The sequence below is a fragment of the Rhinolophus hipposideros genome (assembly GCF_964194185.1).
Source record: "Rhinolophus hipposideros genome assembly, chromosome: 2".
NCBI lineage: Eukaryota > Metazoa > Chordata > Mammalia > Chiroptera > Rhinolophidae > Rhinolophus > Rhinolophus hipposideros.
Genome location: NC_138048.1, coordinates 36,689,913 through 36,712,863, shown reverse-complemented (window position 1 = coordinate 36,712,863; position 22,951 = coordinate 36,689,913). Strand labels below are relative to the sequence as shown.

The window sequence follows — 22,951 nt, the reverse complement described above, 5'->3', positions numbered from 1 at the left end:
TATTCAATTATAGGAAGTTATCAGTTGGTCTCTGTACTTTTTAAGTTATGGAAATAGCTTCACTTCTTCTTATTGAGTTCATTCACTTCTTTCTTTGTTTTTTAAGCACTTAAATTTAATTCCAGTATTATGAAGGAGAAAACCATTCTTTTGTTTGTTGCTGGACTGGTGCTCACTATAGTTGTCATTGTTGGAGCCATTCTTTTCATCCCAGGTAAGACGTACAGTTACTATGAGGGAAGGCAAGATTGATAAGGTTGAGGACATTCAGAGGGTGGAGGGAGGATATTAGTTTCCTAGGGCTGCTATAGCAAATTACTACAGCTGAGTGTCTTAAAAATATAGAAATTCTCTCACAGTTCTGAAGGCCATAGTCTGAAATAAAGGTGTCCTTAGGACAATACTCCCTCCCAAGACACTAAAGAATCCATTCCTTGCCTCTTCTAATTTCTGGTGTTTACAGGCAACCTTTGCAATTCCTTGGTTTGTGGCAATATAACTCCAGTTTCCTCCATGTTAAATCTCCCTCCAAAGACACTTGTCATGGGGTTAAGGGCCCACCTGGATAATCCAGAATAAGTTCCTTCTTTCAAGATCCTTAATTTAATCACATCTTTTGCCATATAATGTAATACTGAGTCTTTGGCCGTATAAATTAATATTCACAGATTCCGGGGATTTAGGAGGTGAACATATCTTTAGGACCACCATTCAACCCACTACAGAGGCACACTTCACTGGCCAAGATATGGAAGTGGAAATGATTGTGGGAAACAAATGCATCTGAAACAGCATTTACATTTGGAGGATGGGAGTGGGAATAGGAAATAAGGGTATGTAGCACATGGAAGGAACAGCAAAGATAGGCTAGGACTCAAAGTATAGACTCTAGAAAGCCATTTTATTTTGTTTTATTTTTTGAGCACAATACAGTATGGGTGTAATATTTAGGAACATAAGTTTGGCAGCTCTACTTGCATCTGGAGTTAGAATGTGGGGAGGAAGAACAAGAATTCAGAAGGCTAGGAAGAAGAACTGCTTTGACTTTCAGACAGATTGAATATAGGAAATGAAGGATTGGGTAAGATAGGCCCCAAAGTTTCTCACTGGATTTCTGTAAGGTAGTTAAGAAGGAGGCAGAACCAATTCAAGTTTTTGACATGTTGAGACTTAGATATTGACAGTTAGATGTCATAAGTTTTGTCTTAAATAATCAAGAAATAAGCACTTAATTTGTGTGAAGTTTTGGGGGAAACATAAATTTTTAAAAGTTTTGCAGTATATGAGAGTAGCATTGAGATGAATACATTTAATAGATTAAGTACTTTAACTTCCTGTAGAGTAGGAAGCATGTAGGAAAATATTTTAAATATTATTTTTATATATTTACAGGTGAATATTCAACAAAGAGGGCTAGTGGACTTGGTTTAATTGTTGTTCCTACAGTGATATTAATATTACTTCAGTACGCTGTGTTTATGATAGGTGAGTATTTGTTGTTTTAGCATGATTTTGCCCACCTTTTTCACTTAAAAAAGACATCGTTTTTGATTAAAATATTCTTCCATAGTTTTTTATAATATAATAAAAGTTGGTTTATTAAAATATTTCCCAAGCTATTCTTAGTGACATTTTCCCCACATGGATTAATTTTAAGGTTATAATAGGTTTTCAAGGTATTTAGTTATTTTGTAAAAAGTGATTTTCACATATATATTTGATGCCAGTCAATGGCTTTTTAAAACTATGCTATATAATTTCTTAATAATTAACTTTATATTCTTATTTCAATTTTTTGAAGTTATAAGTAGATAATTAAACATACTCTTCTTTTGCTAAAGCACTCCTTAAAAAAAAAAAAAAACTAGTTCTACGAAATAGGGTTTAAATCATAGATAGTGGAAATATGTATTTTTTCAGTTATTGGGAAATCTTAATATTGTAGTTTTAATAGGTAATATAAATATCCAGCCTATAATTGGTAACATTTTCACTGCATTTGGGGAGTAAATCACTAACATTTTTTTTGTTAGTATTAAATAATTTTTTTTCTTAGTTGTACATTTAACTCTTGGTCCTAGAGCCTATCTCTGGGTGGCTGTACATTGGAAAGGTATTAATTTGTTATAAAAACACAGATCTAGTTATGATGTTTATAAGGGCATACTTGTGTAAAATCATTATGTAAAAATCTCTCCACCAGAGCAATTTGTGTGCAGGTGGCGAAGCCATGCATAATAGCCATTTATATTATAAAATGCACAAATATGGTAAAAGCAGCATTGTTCCAAGATTTGGAGTGAAAACTGCCAGTCCAGCTCAGCTCACTGCAAAAATGAAAGACTGCTGAGTGTGTGACTCTGGAGCTGACTACTTGTGTGGAAAGGCGTGGTGTTGATCACTGGGAAGGCAGCTACTACCATCTGACAAGGAGCGCCAGAGTCAGTCCTGGGTCATAGGATATTATTCTTGATTGCACAAAATACAAGTCGCAGTGATTGCTTCTTCAACACTCTAAACATGCTTTTTCTTCACAGTTCCAGCTGTTGGGATGTCCTCCTTCAGCATTGCCATATTGATCCTTCAGGTCCTGGGCTTCGTGCTATCCGTGGTTGGACTAAGCCTCTGTGTCTCAGGTAAGGGTCACGCTCTTCTCTAGTACCAGTTTATCTTCTTAGTAGGAACTTCTCTTGGATAAAGCTTTTTTCTTTTTCCTTCTTCTTCTTCTTCTTCTTCTTCTTCTTCTTCTTCTTCTTCTTCTTCTTCTTCTTCTTCTTCTTCTTCTCCTCCTCCTCCTCCTCCTCCTCCTCCTCCTCCTCCTCCTCCTCCTCCTCCTCCTCCTCCTCCTCCTCCTCCTCCTCCTCCTCCTCCTCCTCCTCCTCCTCCTCTTCTTTCTTCCTTTTTTTTTTTTAAATATATAGACTTTGTCTTTTGGAGCAGATTTAGGTTCACAGCAAAATTGAGTGGAAAATACAGAGTTCCCGTATACCCCACATACTCACTGCCTCCTCCACTATTAACGCACCCCCCCCCCCCAGATTTGTTACAGTCCATTGAACCAACATGGTCATCATGGCATTATCACCCAAAGTCCATAGTTTACATTAGGGTTCACTCTTGGTGTTATACGTTCTATAATTTTGATAAATGTGTAATGACATGGATCATAGTCATAGAGAGAAAACCATACAGAAAAATTTCACTGCCCTGAAAAGCCTCTGTGCTCTTCCTGTTCATCTTCCCTACCCTGAAATCCTTGGCAACCCTGATCTATTTACTGTCTCCATATATTTTTCGTTTTCCAGAATGTCGTGTAGCTGGAATCATATAGGATGTAGCCTTTTCGATTGGCTTCTTTCACTTAGTAATCTGCATTTACGATTCCTCCATGTCTTTTTGTGGACTGATAGCTCATTTATTTTTAGCACGGGGTAATATTCCATTGTGTGCATATACCACAGTGTGTTTATCCATTCACATATTGAGGGACATCTGGTTGCTTTCAGTACATTGCAAAGGTATTAATTTGATATAACATCACAGATCTAGACACACAATGTCTAGAGCTTTTCTCTTTGAGCTCTCATTTTGCCCCCACTGAGAACAGTGCTTTCCACATTGCCCTGAGAATTTGGCTATATATGGCTTATGGGCTGGCTGACTGTTCTAACAGCCAAACGGCTACACCTATATTCGCGCAAGAGCTTTTAAAGCAACTAGGCTCCAGTTGGTTAGAGACTTAGGCTTTACACACTGTTTTTCATTAGTTTTGATATAATAAGGTAAATGTAATGCATGCCAAGGCTTTTTTTTATTTTAATAATTTGGAGTCATTTTACTGACTGAGTTAATAATGGATAAACATACGTAGATAATTTTTGTTTCTTGATAATTAGAAAAATAATTGCTCTCCTTAAAACTTGATATTATTACTGTTATTGCTGGTTCTTTTAAAACATTCAGTTATTTCATGTGAATTTCTAATACAAAATTTCATTTGTTTTTACAGAGTGTGCCCCAGTGCATGGCCCTCTTCTGATTTCAGGTTTGGGAATTGTAGCTCTAGCAGAATTACTTGGATTAGTTTATATGAAATTTACTGGTAAGTCAACCTTATTTTTGATAGTCTATGCCAAGAATTTCAAATATATGAATATAATTTGGAAAATGCTGCAGTTGTTACAATTTAAGATTAAAGAAATACATTGGTAACCAATGCAATAGGGTAGAATTCATAGGAACTAATGAAAAGTTTATGGACTAGTTTAAAAGAAAATTCCTTTATGTTTTAAAATCAAGTAAAGGAGATCAAGTTGAGGATTCATTTTAATAAATAGGAAAAGATTTTTAATTGCTCCATCATTTCTCTGATAGAGCTCTTTCACAGAGACCTATCAGTCACTTGCTCTTCTTATAGATTCCCCCAAGTAGACAGGAATTGAAATTCAAAATCTGTCACTTTTGTTAATTAAAGAGCAGTATCCTCTGAGACTTGACTTCAAAATATTAGGTTGGTGCAAAAGTAATTGAGGGTTTTGCAATTATTTTTAACCATTTAAACTTAATTACTTTTGTACCAATATAATATGTTAAGTTAAAACCAATACAATAAAAACATTGAGTTTTAAAATTTAGGCTTTTGGTACTTTCATTTTGTCCCTCTTTTTTTAAATTTTCAATTACAGTTGATTTTCAGTATTATTTTATATTAATTTCAGGTGGACAGCATAGTGGTTAGACATTTATATAATTTCTATAATTTAAGAAGTGATCCCCCTGACTGGTCTAGTCTGGCACTATACATAGTTACTACCATATTATTGACTATATTCCCTATTTACTTTACATCCCCAGGACTATTTTGTAACTACAAATTTGTACTTCTTAATCCCTTCACCTTTTTCACCCATCTGTCAGCCCAATAAACCTAGTACCCATCTTACACCATACATAGTTATTATAATATTACTGACCATGTTCATTTTGCTATACCCTACATCCCCATGACTATTTTGTAACAACCAATTTGTTCTTTTTAATCCCTTCTCCATTTTCACACATCGCCCCAACCCCCTCCCATCAGGCCACCATCAAAATGTTGTCTCTGTGAGTTTGTTTCTATTTTGTTTGTTTGTTTATATTGTTCTTTAGATTCCACATATAAGTGAAATCACACTGAATCTGTCTGATATACTCCACTCAGCACAGTACCCGCAGGTCCATCCAGGCTGCCACAGAGGACAAGAACCCATTCCCATCCATGGCCGAGCAATATTCCATTATATATATGTACCGCCTATTTTTTATTAATTCATCCATTGATGGACACCCTGGCTGCCTTCACATCTTGGCCATTATAAACAACGCTGCAATGAACATACGGATGGATACACATGTCCCCTCAAAGTAGCGTTTTGGGTTTTGTCAAATAAATACCCAGAAATGGAATTACTAGGTCCTTCTTTGTCTCTTGTTATAGCCTTTATTTTAAAGTTTATTTTGTCTGGTACAAGTATTGCTACCATAGCTTTTTTTTGTTCCCATTTTCATAAAATATCTTTTTCAATCCCTTTACTTTCAGTCTGTGTGTGTCTTTAAATCTGAAGTGAGTTTCTGGTAGGCAGCATCTATAGGGTTTTATTTTCTTATCCATTCAATCACCCTTTTCTTTTGGTTGGAGCATTTCATCCATTTGCATTTAAAGTAATTGTTGATAGATATGTAGTTATTGCCATTTTATTATTGATATATATATATATACATATATATATTTTTTCTTCTTCTTCTTCTTCTTCTTCTTCCTCCTCCTCCTCCTCCTCCTCCTCCTCCTCCTCCTCCTCCTCCTCCTCCTCCTCCCCCCCCCATTCCCTTTTAACGTTTTTTATAATACTGGTTTGGTGGTTATGAACTCCTTTAGCTTTTTCTTGTCTGGGAAGCTCTTTATCTTTTGATTCTAAATGATAGCTTTGCTGGGTAGAGTAATCTTGATTGTAGGTTCTTGCTTTTCATTGAATATTTTGTGCAAGTTCTTTCTGACCTGTGAAGTTTCTGTTGAGAAATCAGCTGGCAGTCTTATGGGAACTCCCTTGTAGGTATCTAACTGACTTTATCTCACTGCTTTTAAGGTCTTTCTTTGTCTTTAAGCTTTGTATTTTAATTATGATGTGTCTTTTTTCGGTTGATCTTATTTGGGACTCTCTGTGCTTCTTGGGCTTGTATGTCTATTTCCTTCTCCAGGTTAGGGAAGTTTTTCATCGTTATTCCTTCTAATAGATTTTCAATTCCTTGCCCTCTGTCTTCTTCTGGTACCCCTATGATGTGAATGTTGGTATGCTCGATGTTGTCCCACAGGCCCTATACACTGTCCTCCTTTTTTGGATCTCTTTTTTTACTATGTGCTGTTCTGACTAGGTGCTCTATGTACCGTATCTTCTAAATCACTGATTCATACCTCTGCTTCATCTAATCTACTGTTGATTCCCTCTAATGTACTCTTCATTTCAGTTATTGTATTCTTTATTTCTGACTATTTCTTTTTTATGTTTTCTCCCTCCATTTTTTATGTTTCCTGTCTCTGTTGAAATTCTCGCTGAGGTCACTGAGCATCTTTATAAGCAGTATTTTGAGCTCTGCATCTGGTAGATTGCTTTTCTCCATTTTGTTTAGCTATTTTCCTGGAACTTTGTTCTTTTCTTTCATTTGGAATATGTTTCTTTGTCTCCCTATTTTTCCTGCTTCCCTGTGCTTGTTTTCTGTATATTAGGTAGGACTGCAATTCCTCCTGATCTTAGTAGAGTGGCCTAATGTAGTAGGTGTCCTCTCAGGCCCAGCAGTGCATTCTCCATGGTCACCTGAGCTGGATGCTGCAGGTGTTCCCTTGTGTGGGTTGTATATGCCCTCCTGTTGTACTTGAGCCTTGGTTGCTGCTTGCATGTCAGTGAGAGGGTTTGGCCCTCAGGCTGATTGGTTGTGAGAACTGGCTGTGACAACAGTGGAAATGCTATTGCTCATGGGCTGACCCTACAGAGCAGGATTGGCATTAGCAGGGCTCTGGTGCCTTCTCAGTCTGCCATTTGGGTGTGTCATACTTAGAAGTTGCTGGGTGAAGCTGGTGCTCCCTCCAAAGCTGGCCACTGGGCCTGCCAGCTCATGGGCCTCCTGGGAGGGGCCCCACCACAGGAAGAATTCAGCCACAACCTGTACCCTGCCTGTGGCCACCTGCCAGGAGCCACAAAGCATCAACAGATGACTGCCACCCACACTGGGCTTGGAGTTGCCTCGAGAGGCCAAGCCGTGAACCAAGGCCAGCTATTGCTAGTGCTGGGCCTGGGACTGCTCAGTCAGAGTTACGGGACATGTCGAAGCCAGATGCTGCTTGTTTCAGTTTTGTGAACCTTTGAAAGATTTTAGGAAAGTCCAAAGCATGAGCCATGGCAGGCCATTTGTGTGAAAAAGCCACTGGAAGTGGCTTGAGTAGGAAAGTTGGGTGGGGTTTCAGGAAATCACCAGGGCAGGGCAAACAAACAGTGTTAGCCAGGTTGATGGAGACTCAGATGTGGCGGCCACCTGTACCTGCATGTGGGGAGGGTTCAACAAACAAACATTGGCTCTGCCAGCTCTTCCATCAAGAGAAAGCTCCTCCTCTAGCCTTTGCTCTGAAGCCAGACAATTCAATTCCTCCCCATATGTCCCTGGCACCTTTCAAGCTGCTGCCCCAGTGTTGGAGCTCCCTCAGTGAGTGAGTCCATGTGCGGGTACTTTAAGAAGAGCGCCTGGGACTGCGGATGCCCTGGCCTCACTCAGCAATAATCTCTGCTGGTTTTCACAGCCGGAAGTTATGGGGACTTCTCTCCCTGGCTCTGAAATGCTAGGTTAGGGAGCCTGGTGTAGGGCTGAGACCCCTCATGCCTCCAGGGTGGGGGCGTACCTCCAAAGTGGAAAGATATCCCTCCCAATTTTTAACAGTCACGTGTGGGTGTGGGACTAGCTCGTTCTGCCTCTATGCCCCTCCTACTAGTCTTGATGTGACTTCTTCTATATGTCCTTAGTTGTAGGACATCTGTTCAGCTAGACTTCAGGCAATTTTCAATGGTGGTGGTTCGGTAGTTTAGTTGTAGTTTTGATGTGGTCTTTAGAGGAGGGAAGCACAACATTTACCTACTCTGCCATCTTGACTGGAAATCGCTGGGCTTTTATGACTTCTAAAATCAAGTTTTGATAAGTTTAGAATTAGGTTATTGTTTCTAAACTATTTACTTTGCCAATTTTCAATTAACTGGTTTCTGTATAAGTTATTTTAATACATATGTAGAGAGATAGATGCTTTTAATCGTGGCTAAAACTAAGGTGTTGTCTTACGTAAGCTAAAGATGTTCCCTACAATCTGGTTTATATTAGTGTCCCTTCAAAACCAATAATAAAATAAAAAGCTCTGTATTTTTATTTATGAAGTAAAACAAACTGTTAAACATTTATCAAAATAATTGAAAGTTACAAACTAATGAAGTGGAAAAAAAAAGTCTTCCTGCTTTACTTTTTATGCAAAGTTTACTGTATGTGTTTCTAAAAATTCACACAAACCTTGAATTGTTATAGTCAAATAATTTTCCATATGACTTGCCTAGTACTTTCAAATAAATTTTATCTTTATTTCTGAACTTCAGTTTTTGCTGACTGATAATTGAGTTTAATTCTGTTACATATTCTTCATCTCCTTTTAATTAATGCTTATTAGATAAACAATTAAAATACAGTGCTTACATAAAATTTACCTATCTTTAGTTTGTGTTCATAATATCAGAGTTGTTTTGTCAATACAATTTTCTTAGTTCATGCCTCATAAGACCCTGAATGCAATTAAGACTTCTGAAGCAGAATGCCATTTATTTGGTGGCTATCATGAGCATCACATTGTGAACGTTGATACAAATTCTATTTTTGTTGAGTCTTCTAATCATCATTTGTCTGGTTCTTGAAGTTAACACTATTGATTATGCTGTTTCCGATGAATGCCTGAGAACAGTATATGACCTGCAGTAGCCATACAACGTGATGTAGTATTAGATGTCATTCATTGACTGATGGTCATCTCTCCGTTCTTCTTTCCCTCATTATCTGGATCGCCCTCTCTTTTATTGCCATGCTTTCCATGTCTAACAAACAATGATGTTCAGTACACTTCTGAACAGGCCTGGAGATGCTGACTCATCTCCAGGCATTGTGGAAATAGGCACTGTCTAGCTCATCCCCCTTTTCTATTGTTTACATCCCTCTGAAACAAGTGTAATTACAAACCTACTGTTCTCAAATCAAAGTGAAAGTGAAATTATGAAAAGTTCCCCAAGTTATTTTTTTCTTTATCATAGTTTAACATGTAAATATGCCATATGTATGAGGAATGATCAATAAATACGGTGACCATTTAAATAAAAAATTTATTACAGTAAAAGATGCATTGCCATTAATCCCCCTCAGAATACTCCCCTTCACTTCGAACACACTTATCCCATTGTGTTTGCTATTTTCTGAAGCAGTTCTGGAAATCCTCTTTCATGAGTGTCTTTAGTTACACTGTCATGGCTGCCTCGATGTCCTAAATTCAAAACTTTTACCTTTCATGGTCATTTTGACTTTGGGGAAGAGTCAGAAGTTGCTAGTGTCAGATCTGGTGAATAAGGTGGATGAGGACACACTGTAATGTTTTTATTTGACAGAAATTGCCATACCAGGCCGGCCCGGTGGCTCAGGCGGTTAGAGCTCCATGCTCCTAACTCCGAAGGCTGCCGGTTCGATTCCCACATGGGCCAGTGGGCTCTCAACTATAAGGTTGCCAGTTCAACTCCTCGAGTCCCGCAAGGGATGGTGGGCTCCGCCCCCTGCAACTAAGATTGAACATGGCACCTTGAGCCGAGCTGCTGCTGAGCTCCCGGATGGCTCAGTTGGTTGGATTGCGTCCTCTCAACCACAAAGTTGCAGGTTCAATTCCGCGACTCCCGCAAGGGATGGTGGGCTGTGCCCCTGCAACTGGAAAACGGCAACTGGACCCAGAGCTGAGCTGCGCCCTCCACAACTAAGACTGAAAGGACAACTTGAAGCTGAATGGCACCCTCCACAACTAAGATTGAAAGGACAACAACTTGACTTGGAAAAAAGGCCTGGAAATATACACTGTTCCCCAATAAAGTCCTGTTCCCCTTCCCCAATAAAATATTTTTTTAAAAAATTGCCATACCAGAAGTGATAGGTGACACAGAGCCTTTCCATTGTGATAAAAAAAATATGGTGAATGCTGCTGCCAAATGCCATCCAACAGAAAGTCAGGGATCTTCAATACAGGAAGCAGCACGTTGAACCTTAGTAACAGTGTGTGACAAGTTTCAATTTGTTCAGTGCAGTCAGTCAGGTGTGAGCTACGGTTGAGAGAAGGTGTGTTTTAAAGGGTGTGGTAAATCATCCTTCATCATGACAAGGCTCTGTGTCACACATCGCTTCTGGTATATGGCAATTTCTGTCAAATAAAAACATGACGGTGTGTCCTCATCCACCTTATTCACCGTATCTGGCACTGTGCGACTTCTGGCTCTTCCCCAAAGTCAAAATGATTCAGGACATCAAGGCAGCCATGACAGCACAACTAAAAACTCACAGAAGAGGACTTCCAGAACTGCTTCAGAAAGTGGTAAGAACAATAGGTTAAGTGTATTTGAAGCGAGAAGGAGTATTTTGAGGGAGGTTAATGGTAATGTGCCTTATGTTGTAATATTTTTTCAATTTAAACATTCATCGTATTTGTGATCACACCTCATTAAGACTTCAGTCCAGTTTTATTGACATGTAGAGAATATTCTAAATTAACTTTTCATATCAACTTGTCTGATGCCAGAGTTCAGAAGCGTACCTTCCTTCAGATGAAGGCAAGAAGAGAAAAAGGTACAGGAATGTTGCTCTTTAGATACTATAGTACACTAGGAAAACGATGTGTTTTTCTTTATTAATCTGAATTTGTAAATCTGAGTATATATAGCATTAAGGTTGCAAATTTGAGCATGTGAATCAGTAAGTAAAAATTATAATTGTTTTCAAAATAACTTTTATTCATTGCAGATGCTCTGTTTTAAATGCAGTAAAATCCTCAGATAGTTAAAGAGAGAGCTTGTTTTTTTTTTTTAAGATTAAGTTAATGTCCTTATGAGAAGTTTAACTTTTATCATTCTCATTATTTCCAAGTTTAAATTTGTACCCTTAATTGTTGTTTTAAAGAGTAGAATTTTAACTTTCATTTTTTTCTGGTCTTCTTTTTTAATTGTGTTGGATTTTTTTCAATGGAAGCACTTAAATTTTATAAAATGAAATTAGGGACTGGGAACATTAACAATATGAGAGCATATATAAAATTAAGAGAACTAAGTAAACTTGGTAAAATAGGGCTTTTTATTTACATGTGGTGTTTATATTTATTCTTTATAAGGGTCAACACTTATTCATTTTTTAAAGCCATTTCCACTATAAGGGCATATAATCGTGTTTTGATACAAATCAACTTACTAGCACTCAGAAACCATATTTACCACATCTCAGATAATTTAGAATGACAGAGTAGAATATAGATAGATATAGATATAAAAAATTCAGTGATTTTTCCCCCCCATTGTTGAGAGGTGAATCTGTAGCAGTAGAAAAAGTATTCCTGGAAATTCAAAACCTAGAAATATATTTATGGCATGTGTAAGTGTTTCAGGGAAAGAACAAATCAAGAAGCATTGCAAGTGAGCTTATGAATGCTTAATGATTGCGGTTTAAAAATACGTAGATATGGTTTTCAAAGCCTTAGGCCTATGGTGGCAGCAGATAAATCAGTCATTCTTTTGTCACATAGGTCATATGCTTATTGGAGAGGATTAACTCAAGCAAAATTAACTTCTACACTGTTTGGTTTTATAATATTAGAGGGATCACAGCTGACTAGTGTCCCTTTAAATCAATGTTCTTTATAGATATCTTTTTTTCAGAATGGGCTAGCCAAATGTGATGTTTCCTGTGCCTGAGAATTGGAACTTAGAAACTATTCTTTATTCATTTTTAGGGTAGAAAAGGAGTTACTTGGCAGTTCTTAATACTAATTCTGATGAATAAATTTCTGAGCTCAAAAATATAACTCTAAAATCTTACCTATGACCCTTCACATTACCAATCAGAAATTTACATAGCTCGTTGGTTCTCTTTTCCTTGCTAGAACATAGATAGAGGGCATGGTTTAGTTGAAGTAAGTTGTATATACATGTGACAATCATGATGGTGCCTAATACAGTCTATAGTTCTGTCTGGTTTATTTGAAAGGCTACTAAAATGTGAATTCGCTCAGATTCCCAACCTTTTTTCACTCCATAGTACTTTAAAAAGAGGTTTTCTTCTTGTTTGGTTGTAAGGACCATACCACTCTCCAGGTGCCTCCTCCTGTAAGGGAGATTTACTTGAAAGCCACACATGAAACTAGCAGAGATGGAAATCTCATGAGAGCAGACAATAACTGGCCTGACAGAGAATGAACAGTAAGTAGTTTAGCAATTGGAAGGATTGAGTACATCTCGAAGGACTGAGTCATCACATTGCCTTCTCAGTAAGCAGAGTTAATTAGCCCTTCTCCCAGTTATACTTTCTTAGTTCTTCTCTCTGTGGTTCTTTACCTACTAGCCAACTAGCTCATCCTCTCATTTATGTCCTTATTTTTTATCCTATTTACGTCTTTTCACTGATAGCTTTTCTTACCTATAGCTCTAAGCTTTGAGCTTCTCCTTACTTTCTCTTCTTGTCACCTCCCTTTACCATTACTAACTTTCTAGTCTGTCTATTTCTCTCCCTTCAGATTTTAGTGGGAGAGAGAAATATTTCAGGCTGTCACTTGCCATTTTCCCTGAGAGAGCCTAATAAGGTTTTGGCTAGCCTACAGAATGGCTGCACTTTGGTCTCACCCCCATTTCCCATCCATTTTGGAACCTTGATGGTGTGGACATGGAAGAATGGTAGTAAATAAATAGCTTAGAAAGCTAGAGCAGTTGTGGAGGCCTGCCTCAATTGACTAGTAAGCGAATCCAGTGCTGTCATCCAATTCTGAGAACAGCTGGGTTGACTACTAACCAGTAGCACCGCGCTCCTACAAACTCATTCACAGGATGTTGCTCGTTGATGCTTTTGTATCTGTAGGACGCTGATTCTGTGTTAAGGACTGGTTTTAGCTGTTGTGAGTCCTCCTCACTTGGTTTGTGTAAGGAAGTTCTCTCTCCTTCCCTACATAACTAGAGCAGTTCTTTTTCCTTTGATCGCTTTTTTTTTTTTTAATGCCCTGTTTTCCTTCATCTTCATTAACCAATTCATTCAGAAGCCGTGAAGGGTCAGCTAAGAAGGAACACACAGAGAAGGGCTTGATTGCAGCTAAAACTAGCTGTCTAGAATAACTCTTTAAACTCAGGGATCTGAATATTTTCTTTCATTTGTTAGCTATCTGGAGCTTTGAAAACTGGAAAGATAGAAGAAGAAAAAAAAATAAGACGAGGCTACAAGGAACAAAAGCAGTGAAGGGTGGGAGACGTAGTAGAGGCAGTGACAGGTCATTACCACTTTCCACTTTCTGGCTAGGTTGAGTAGGGAAGAATGTAGAGTCTGCAGTGGGAGTGAGTACATGACAGCATTTTTCCACCACTAAGTGTAACATGTGACTGATTTGGGGAAGATACGGCATGCACAAATGAGAGCATATATATTTATCATTTGATCTATATGAAGTATTTGCACCCTTTTGTTTTATCAATTCATATAATCAAGATATTCTGTATTTTTTTACTAGACTATCAAAGCTGGAATTCTTTCAGTGGAATTTCAGGCACCTCTAGTTTTAGCCTTGATCATTTTATTTTAAAATTAAACATTATATTGCCTTAATTTCATTTATTAAATTCATTTTCTTAATTTTTAATTTTATCAGCTACCAATCAGAGGACTATACAGCCACCTAGGGTAAGTTAAAATGTCTTATATGAATTGTGTCTGATGACTTACTGGTTTATATTGAGGAATGGTAATTGAGATACTGAACCCTTTCACTGTTTAATCTAAACATCAAATTAAGAGAACATTGAAGTCATTTTATGACCTTTGCATAAACAGATCCAATTTTATTTTAAAACCTATATTTGATCATTTACTAGCAATGGGATAGAATAAGTGATTCCTTAAGATTATGCTGACTTCTGGAAAGTTTACGTGTAAGAATAATGGTCACTATCTCTGCTGAAGGAAAGCTGATTCCAATATATTGCATCACCAGTTAGATTCATTTGATGTGCATATACAAAATGATATTTCAGGCTTAAACATGAGGGAGAGAGATTTATATTAAATTGATTTTATTAAATAATCTAAAATAAATGAAATATTGCTTTAAAAATAACTGTTCTGAATGATGATTCGTTTCCCTCCTTCCCCCATTTTATAAGCATTTTTCTCCCTCCAAACTGTACTGTAGTTTACATTATGTCTTGAATACCTTAGTAAGCTATCTGAGAAAATTCCAAGAAAAGGAGTAAATTTAGGAGATAAATTGAGAGGGACAAATGAGGGGGAGGTAAAAAAACACACACAAAAAGAAAAACCCTTTATAAATGGAGATTCATCATGATGACAGGCAGAAGAGCTACTTTATGGAAATAAGATCTGGAAAGGACTATACTGTACTCGTCTTCCTATGAAAGGTTTAATGATAGCTCTGTCTGCAATGCCAAAAGTGAGACTCCTATGTGTGGCAGGAAGTGGAGATTACATATGCTCCTAAATCTGACAAGCCTCAACAGACATGCCTGAAAGGCAACGGGGGTGGGAGTGCATCTACCACAGGGGTTTATTCTAAAACAATCCGTGCCACAGCTGCATTGGTCACAAACACACAGCAGTGTTTAATGTGCCTCTGTTAGAGATAATCCAGCCATTAGACCCTTAAATCCTAATACATTTTCTTTCCATTACCAAGTTCAAGTTGCATGACTTAAAATGATTCTGTTTTGCTCTCATCTCTTGTTTAACTGTATTATTTGTTATGTTGCTGTTTATGTTTGCACTTTAATAATTTTTTTCGAGAAGTTAGGATTTCTTGAACTGAGAGCTGGGTGGGCTGGGAAATTCTGCATAGAAAAATAATATTAAGAGAATAATAGAGTTATTAGTAAACTATTAGACTTGGCAAGCTTTGCTTTTTTTGCCTTATCTTTAGACTATAGGATTCACTGTTTACTATATAGTTTAAATGTTAGTGTATATACATTTTAGTAGAAAAGAACATGAAATAAATTTTATTTTTATATACATCTATTTTAAATATTTTCCAGAAAGCTGTAGAGGAACCCCTTAATGGTATGTGGTTATTACAAACTTGTGTATTTTTCTTAATTACCAGATCATAATTTGAACTGGTCCCAAAAGCACTTAGAATGTTCTGTCTGTGCTTTGGGAAGAATCTAGGTTTTTATTTTTTTATTTTTCTTTTCCTTGTCTTGACTCTTTTTTTTACTTTTATTTTTATCAAGAATTAACAGTATTGCTTTTGTAATGTTCTTACCTCTGAGAAAAATGCACTGTTCTGTGTCTCCCAAGTAGCTGCTTACACTAGCCAAGTGATACTGGGCGAGGGGACCTTTCATTGCCTTTTTATATTGGCCAACATACCCCCAGTAGAGAAGAATTTCAATTAATTTTAATTTATAATTTATAAATTTCAGAAAGATAGAGGCTATCACCATCAAGTGAGACCAGAACATCTCACGTTCTTTCTCTCTAAATCTAGATCTATATTCCCATCTGACTTTGTTTCCTTGTGGGGGCTGTGTGTATGATCCACAGAAAGGCATTTAGAATCAAATGCCTTAAAATTAATTTGGATTTATTGCTGGGGAAGAGTTGGCATGATATTACTGCATATTGAGAAATGGTTTTTAATTGTGGAACCTTACTAACTGCTTGCTTGGTTTGTTACTAATTCTTAGCATTTAAAGAATCAAAAGGAATGATGAATGATGGTAAGTATAAAATGCACCTACAATTATAGATTGGTTAAAGTATGGCCAGTGAAACAAAATAAAATTGCTTCTTGAAAATGTGTTTTTTTTTTTAAATAAAAGGGACACTGTCAAATCATAAAGGTTTATATTTCATGATTTATAAAAGTTAAATCTACTTTGTTAAAATTGCAAAACTAGTAATATAAAAGCTGTAGGGTGTCACTACTCAGACTCTCCAGTCATATTGCTCATAGCAAAATTACTGCTTTTTAAAAAACATTTTCAGATGTAATGTCTGGTAATTGTAACTTTAAAATAGGTATTGTAAGACACATAGATAATCTGACACAAATCTTTTATCATCTTGACAGAGTTTCTTTTGTGCTTGTGTTGCTGATTTTGTTGCGTTTAACCCACTGGCGACTTAATATCTCTGCTTTTCTAAGCAGGAACTTGGTTTTAATCTTTTAGGAGAGGATTTAACAAGAGAGAAAGAAAAATGTTTAGTCACTCCAGCTTTTGCTTCTTTTTTGGGGACTCTGGGCTAACATCTTAAAAATTTTATTAAATATTGTAAAGACATACATTTGTTCTTAACAATAAATAAGCCGGAGATATTGAGTACTGGATTTCATTTTGATTTCATCTTAACATGCTATGATCCTTCAGTTCTGTTTACATTTTAATGTGTTTGTATCTTATCAAGAATTTCTTCATACCTTTGGTATTAGCAATCATGCCTTCCTTGATCATATAAATAGTTCACTTTCCATTTTACTGTTTTAAAGTCTGTGACCTACCTGCTCACCTCTATAGCAAGGTACAGCATTTAATTCAAGAGGCTATATCCCCGGGTACAATTAATTTTTGCATAAGATTAAAAACACACCTACTGTGTGTTGGTGGATTAAGTTTAAAACAATGCTTAGGCTGTGTTCAACAAGGAGTCACAGAATGATCCCATTTCTGTCACAGCCTTTGTTACAGAAATGCATGTTTTGTTACACTAATCATGGCCCTCCTTAAAAAAAAAATTGTAGTTAATGGGAATAAATTAAATGGCATTAAAAAAAGAACTGGTGCTGGAAATTGTGGCATGGTTTGTCCATGTTTTCATTCTGGTGTTGTTTTTTAAATTTCTTTGTTCTCTCCTTTTCCTACTGCGGTGTCATTTTTCTGTAGTTGTATGAAGAAACTAAATTCCTTTTCTCCACTGTCAGAAAACCAGTATAAGAACCTTGAGTACCTCTTTTTTGTTAACTTCTCTGAAGATGTGACTTTTTTCAACCACTGTATCAGGAGATACAGCAGTTTTTGTTTGTTCATAGCACATAAAATCTACAATGACCTTTGAAATTCCCTTAATTTCACTAATATTTAACTGTTCAGAATTTGTTAATTACTTTTAAATATCTGTCTGGTGGGCTTTTCCAACTGACAACTACACGATGCTTATAGTGTGACTTGTTGGTGAGTGAGCTTCAAAGTACCCTCCTAGGGACCATAGTTCCATTTCCTGTTTTATTTATACCTAATCACCTGTTTATTTCACTTACATTAAATGAATGATATAGTTCTAAAGTAAATGTGATAGAATATTATTCTATGATCAGTATCTTTTGCTTTGAAAAATCAGCATGTGTTGGCTTCTCCTCAGCTAATCCAGCAAATGGAAATGATCAGACTTCGTTGATCTTTATTTTCATTGGACATTGGCCCTTTACTTAATACATCTAAAAAAACTATTTGTCTGTTTTATGTCTGTGACCTTTACAAATACTTTTATTTTTAGATTTTACATCTCTGAAACAATTCTAAATTTTTAAAATGCATCAACTTGTTAATGCACAGAAAATAGACATGAATAGTAATTATATGTTCATTTTTCAATTTTCCAGAGTAACTGAAGTGATGGACTCTGATTTGGAGAATAGGAAGATGTGAAATGAATACACTTGTGTTTAAGCACCATGGCCTTGATTCACTGTTCAAGAGAAGAAAACAAGAAAAGTAACTGGGGTTTTCACTTATGAAAGTAAATCATTGACCTTTAAATGGTTGTTAAAGTTGAGTTTTTATTCAAAGCATTTTTTTTAGTTAATAAAAGAATTATGATCTGTGTTTTGTGCCCAATTGAGATCCAGTTTTTTTGTTGTGATTTTTATTCAGTTAGGGGCAAAATTAGAGTTGGCAACTTCCAAGAATGATGCCTTTCAGGTCCTACGACCTCTTGACTCTAGGTCACCAGAAGAGAATTGGTTCAAGAAGAGAAGTACCTGGCACTAAGCTGGTGGTTACCCAGAGATACCTTTGGAAAATAGTGGCTTCCATGGAACCTTAGCAAACTCAGGTTCACAGCCACTTTGGCAGTTATGGTGTTAGCTGAATAATGTGTCTGCCAATTCTGGGTTAAGGGAATAGCAAATTAAGTGCAGACAGGAATTTGGGAACATTTTGTATGCTGCCTACATGGGATATAATGCTAATGGAGATTGTGGTCTTCATTCTTGGGGTTGCCATTCACACATTCTTCCTTCCACATACGGTGTAACAGATCCTTTCCAGATTAAGGGTAATTTTATTGATGTATGTGTTTTTCTTTTATGCACACAACCCTTTAAACCCTGTCTTGTCCTCCTGTTATTTGCTTCTGCTGTACAAGATACAGCACCTTTTCTCCTCTTTGGACGTGGTCCAGTGATTCAGTAGCATCATTGCAGAAAGGAGCCAGACTTGTTCTCAGAGAACTGTGTTCACACTTTTCAGCAAAAATAACGATGGTTGTAACATATGCATTCCCTTCCTTGGATTTGAAGGCACAATCTACAGTGTTTCTTCACTTCTTTTCTGATCTGGGGCATGAAAAACCAAGATTGAGATTTGAACTATGAGTCTCCTGCATGGCAACATAACGTGTGTCACCGTCAGGCCATAGACCAGCCCTCAAAAGGGCGGTTTTATTACTGTTGTATCTATGTTGCATGATAAACATTCATCATCTTCCTCCTGTAGTCCTGCCTCGTACTCCCCTGACTCTAAGATTGAAAAGTAAAACAAAACCCCCACATTTCCTACCCCCATTAGAAGAAAACTAACATTCTGACAGTTGTGATCGCCTGGAGTACTTTTAGACTATTAGCACTCGTTTTCCTCCTTTGTGGGTATGTGTTTGTATGTGCACATGTATCCGATAGGCACATGCATCTTCTGTATGGACAACAGTGGGGTACCTACAGGAGAGCAAATGCTATTCATGCTTTTAGCAAAAACATTTACAAACAAAGATCTTTATTGGGTGGGATTATAGTTGATGCAAATATTTGATCACGTAAAACTTTAAAAACTTCTAGGTAATTTGCCAAGTTTTTTGACTGCTCACCAATACCCTCTAAAAATACTAGAAATTCTTCCTCTTTGTGTAATGATAAGACATTCACATTTGTAGTTGTATTACTAATAGTTATTTCTTAGTCCACTGAATGTTCCCATGTGCCTCTTTTATGCCAAATTAATTGTCATATTTCATGTTGGGACCAAGTGGTTTGCCCATGGCAAATCTAACTTATTTATGACCTGCTGATGCCTCTCAGAAAACTGAACACACTATGAAAACAGCTCTTCTTGAAAAAATAAAATAAAAACACTTTTTCCTAATTGTGTTACTGTCCAAAATATTATCATATGTAGAGGGAGCTGTATCCCTTTATACAAATCTCATGGCTCCTGCTGCTCTTTTTCCTTCTGAAAATATTTATATTTTAGTAATATCATTTGTTACTTTAGAAATGAATTTTGTTGAAAGGAGAAAAAAAGTGGATGGACTTGACAAAGATCCAAATTCCTATCCTGTATTAAGAAAAAGTCAGGTGTGAATATCTTTATAGCAAACTTTTTTATAAACTAACATTGTACCTTTTAATATGTGGTAAATTCTCCTTTATTTGGGGTTCAATCTGGGGACTTATCCATCCTTTATGTTCTCCATCATGCTGCCTATTTTATGAGGCATTCACTGCCCTAGACAACGCGTAGAGGTAGCAGGAGAAATGCCAGAGGAAATCAACTCTTGCTTTTATTAGTGTCAACTTGTCTGCAAAAGGGACCACGGCAGCAGGAGCCCTCTTGCTTGGGCATCATTGGGCCAGTTCATTCTTTTTCAGTCAGATTTGTAATGGCTCTAAATTTTCTGTCACACTTAATTTAAAAGGCTAACAATATTTTGGGCATCATATATCTGTTTCCACCACCACCACCACCACCACCCTAATCTGCTTTGTACTCACCCAGTTTTTGCCATTGACTCTTTGTTCAGTTTTATTTATTCTGTGTCCTTAGAGTGATGCCATTTGTCAGTTTTGCAACAACCTTTCAACCTTTTTGGCCAAATCAAATTTTTCCTTTCCTTCAAAAGAGTACCCTCCAGCTAGCACTTCCTCCACCACTGGCTCCCTTTTGCAGTCTATCCCATCTGTCTAGCTGTCCCTTTCATCTTTACATACCTTTCCTAGTACTTCATTTGTCTCTGCTTAGCTCTATTGGTTTATTTGTGTTGCTGCTTTCACCTGATTTTAAAATTTCTCCATAGCAAGAGCTATTTTTTTTATTCCTCCTGCAGTGTTTTACATGCATTAGATACTCAATATATGTTTGGTGATTGAGAGTTGGCAGTATGTAGATATCCCTCTATTTTTAATAGGGTAAGCTAGAGAGTTTTGTGTTTTGACAAATTTCACATGCTCTGAAAATCTTAAAAGATGATGATTTGTCACCTGGAAACTCCAGGTCCATTCTGTTTAAATTTCTGAGAATGTCAGAATTAAAATAATGAGGCTATCCCATAATTGGGAATGTTGCTCTTTTCAGGATGCTGTAGTCAGTTTAGTAAATGACCAAATAAATTGTGGTTTGAGTTAATAGAGCCCAAAAAGTGATGTTTGCTCCTCCATTTCATTAATAAGAATTAAGCTCTATATCACCTTCTAGATTTCTCTTGTACTGAAATTGATATTCAAAAACGGACATCTGTGGTGTATGTATAGAAATACATATCCCTTTATTTACCTGTCCTTGGAAACTATAGAAATGATTGCTGGGAAACCCTTTATCTTTTTATTGTATTTGATGGAGAGTATGTTTAGAAAGAGTTTTACATGTGTCATATTTTCAAAACCACTAACTGACATCATCCACTGGGGACCTTTGTTAAGTCATTTTCCATGGCTAATAGGGATAATCCAGGTACCTTTTAAGAGATGAGCAGTGAACAAGAAGTTTTCCTGCCTTTGGTTTTTGACAGCTCTTACTTATCATTTAAGACCAGCTTTCCCATAAATTTAGCCTTTTTTGAGGGGAAAAAAAGCGTTTGTAATCAGCTTCTCTGTAAGGCAACCGCAGTGGAATCTTAGAAGTGTTGTTATCAGAGTTGGTGAGAGAGGGAAACGTTTTTGTTTTTATTAAATGGAGCATTATTTACAAAAAGCCATTGTTGAGAATTAGATCCCACACCAGATGAATATCCATTAACCATTCTAAGTAAAGTAAAGTCCAGTGTCGCTATGTGCAAGATCCTCTCTTAGGGGCTTCTTTCCGTAGCAAAGGTGTGCTATTTGTCAGTAGCCATTTTTTTGCAGTGATTTAAAGACCAAAGTTGTTTTACAGCTGTTACTGTTAAAGGTTTTTGTTTTGTTTTTAATATGTATTAAATCAATTTATCACTGTTTGAAGCTTTGAATATCTGCAATCTTTGCCAAGATACTTTTTTATTTAAAAAACATAACTTTGTAAATATTACCCTGTAATATTCTATATACTTAATAAAACATTTTAAGCTATTTTGTTGGGCTATTTCTATTGCTACAGCAGACCACAACACATTTCTGAGAAATTTCATTTATCAATGTATTTTCAAGTCCGTATCCTAGGTAACAATGCAAAGGATGACTTAAAATATTAATTTATAAATTCTTTTTAAAGTATAATGCCCAATAAGGAAACTTTTAATTGGAACAAAGTTTTAATTAAAAGTTGAAACAAGTCCAATGTGTTCATTTTTCCTATGGTATAGTGAAAACATGACATGAGAAAGTAGGAGACCTGGGCTGTAGTCCTAGCTATGCTTACTAACAGAGGACCTGGGAGGGAAGGCAAGCCACCTACCTGTGTCTCAGTGTCCCTCCTCATCTGTAGAATGAGATAAGGTTCTTCGAAGACTGAAATATAGATTAAAATGGTTCTCTGTTTTAATTTGTTATCAATTGAGGCTATTTTGATTGCAAATGAAAGAAAACCTAAATCTAAGAAAAATGGGATTTATTGGCTAATATAACTGAAATTTTGATGTACAGCTGGGTTCTGGGCCCAAAACAATGTCATAAGGATCCAGTGTCTCACCAGCTTTCAGCTTTCCTCTCCTCCCTGTTGCCTTCCTTCACAGGTTACATGTGATGGCAAAAGGCTGGCAGCAGTCCCAGACCCACCTTCTCCCAAGCTCAAGGAGAGGAGAAGGGAGAAAAGAGAGTGCATCTCTCTCAGCAATGCCATCCACCCCAGACCACACCTCAGAGCTCTGACTGGGTCATGGGCCTCCCTTACCCAGTCACAGAGACCAAGCATCTCTGACGCTCTGACTGAGCTGGCCTGAGGCCCATGTCTAGCCTAGAATGGCGGTTCCCTCTGGAGTAAGGCAAGAGGGTTGGTGTGGTGAGGTCTGAGGCAAAGTTAACTTGAAGCAAAGATTGTTACCAGATGATGAGATGTCATTGATTTGGGGCACAGGCTTCCTAGTCGGTGCTGCATTCCTTGCAGGTATGTACTGATTCTGCATTATACGTGTGATTGTAGACCATTTGAATGGAAAATAGTATTTGGCAGCAAAGTAGTATCTCATCCCCTTACCTCATAGGCAATTT

General features: G+C 36.9%; 1 protein-coding gene across 5 annotated transcripts in view; it reads left to right on the top strand.

Moving 5' to 3' along the window:
• The window catches only part of CD47 (CD47 molecule), a 59,232-nt gene extending 37,357 nt beyond the window's left edge, over nucleotides 1–21,875 (top strand). Inside the window, exons 4-11 of one of the 5 annotated variants that reach the window (XM_081071004.1) lie at nucleotides 107–214; nucleotides 1,393–1,485; nucleotides 2,538–2,636; nucleotides 4,010–4,102; nucleotides 13,979–14,010; nucleotides 15,375–15,399; nucleotides 16,029–16,061; nucleotides 17,942–21,875. In XM_081071004.1, the coding sequence (XP_080927130.1) occupies nucleotides 107–214; nucleotides 1,393–1,485; nucleotides 2,538–2,636; nucleotides 4,010–4,102; nucleotides 13,979–14,010; nucleotides 15,375–15,399; nucleotides 16,029–16,061; nucleotides 17,942–17,946 (488 nt within the window). In that variant the 3' untranslated portion in view covers nucleotides 17,947–21,875. Of the gene's footprint in view, nucleotides 1–106; nucleotides 215–1,392; nucleotides 1,486–2,537; nucleotides 2,637–4,009; nucleotides 4,103–10,882; nucleotides 10,927–13,978; nucleotides 14,011–15,374; nucleotides 15,400–16,028; nucleotides 16,062–17,941 lie in introns of those variants that run through there. The other 4 variants (XM_081071005.1, XM_081071006.1, XM_081071007.1 and 1 more) reach the window with 4 other exon arrangements.
• The last annotated feature ends 1,076 nt before the right edge of the window (nucleotides 21,876–22,951 follow it).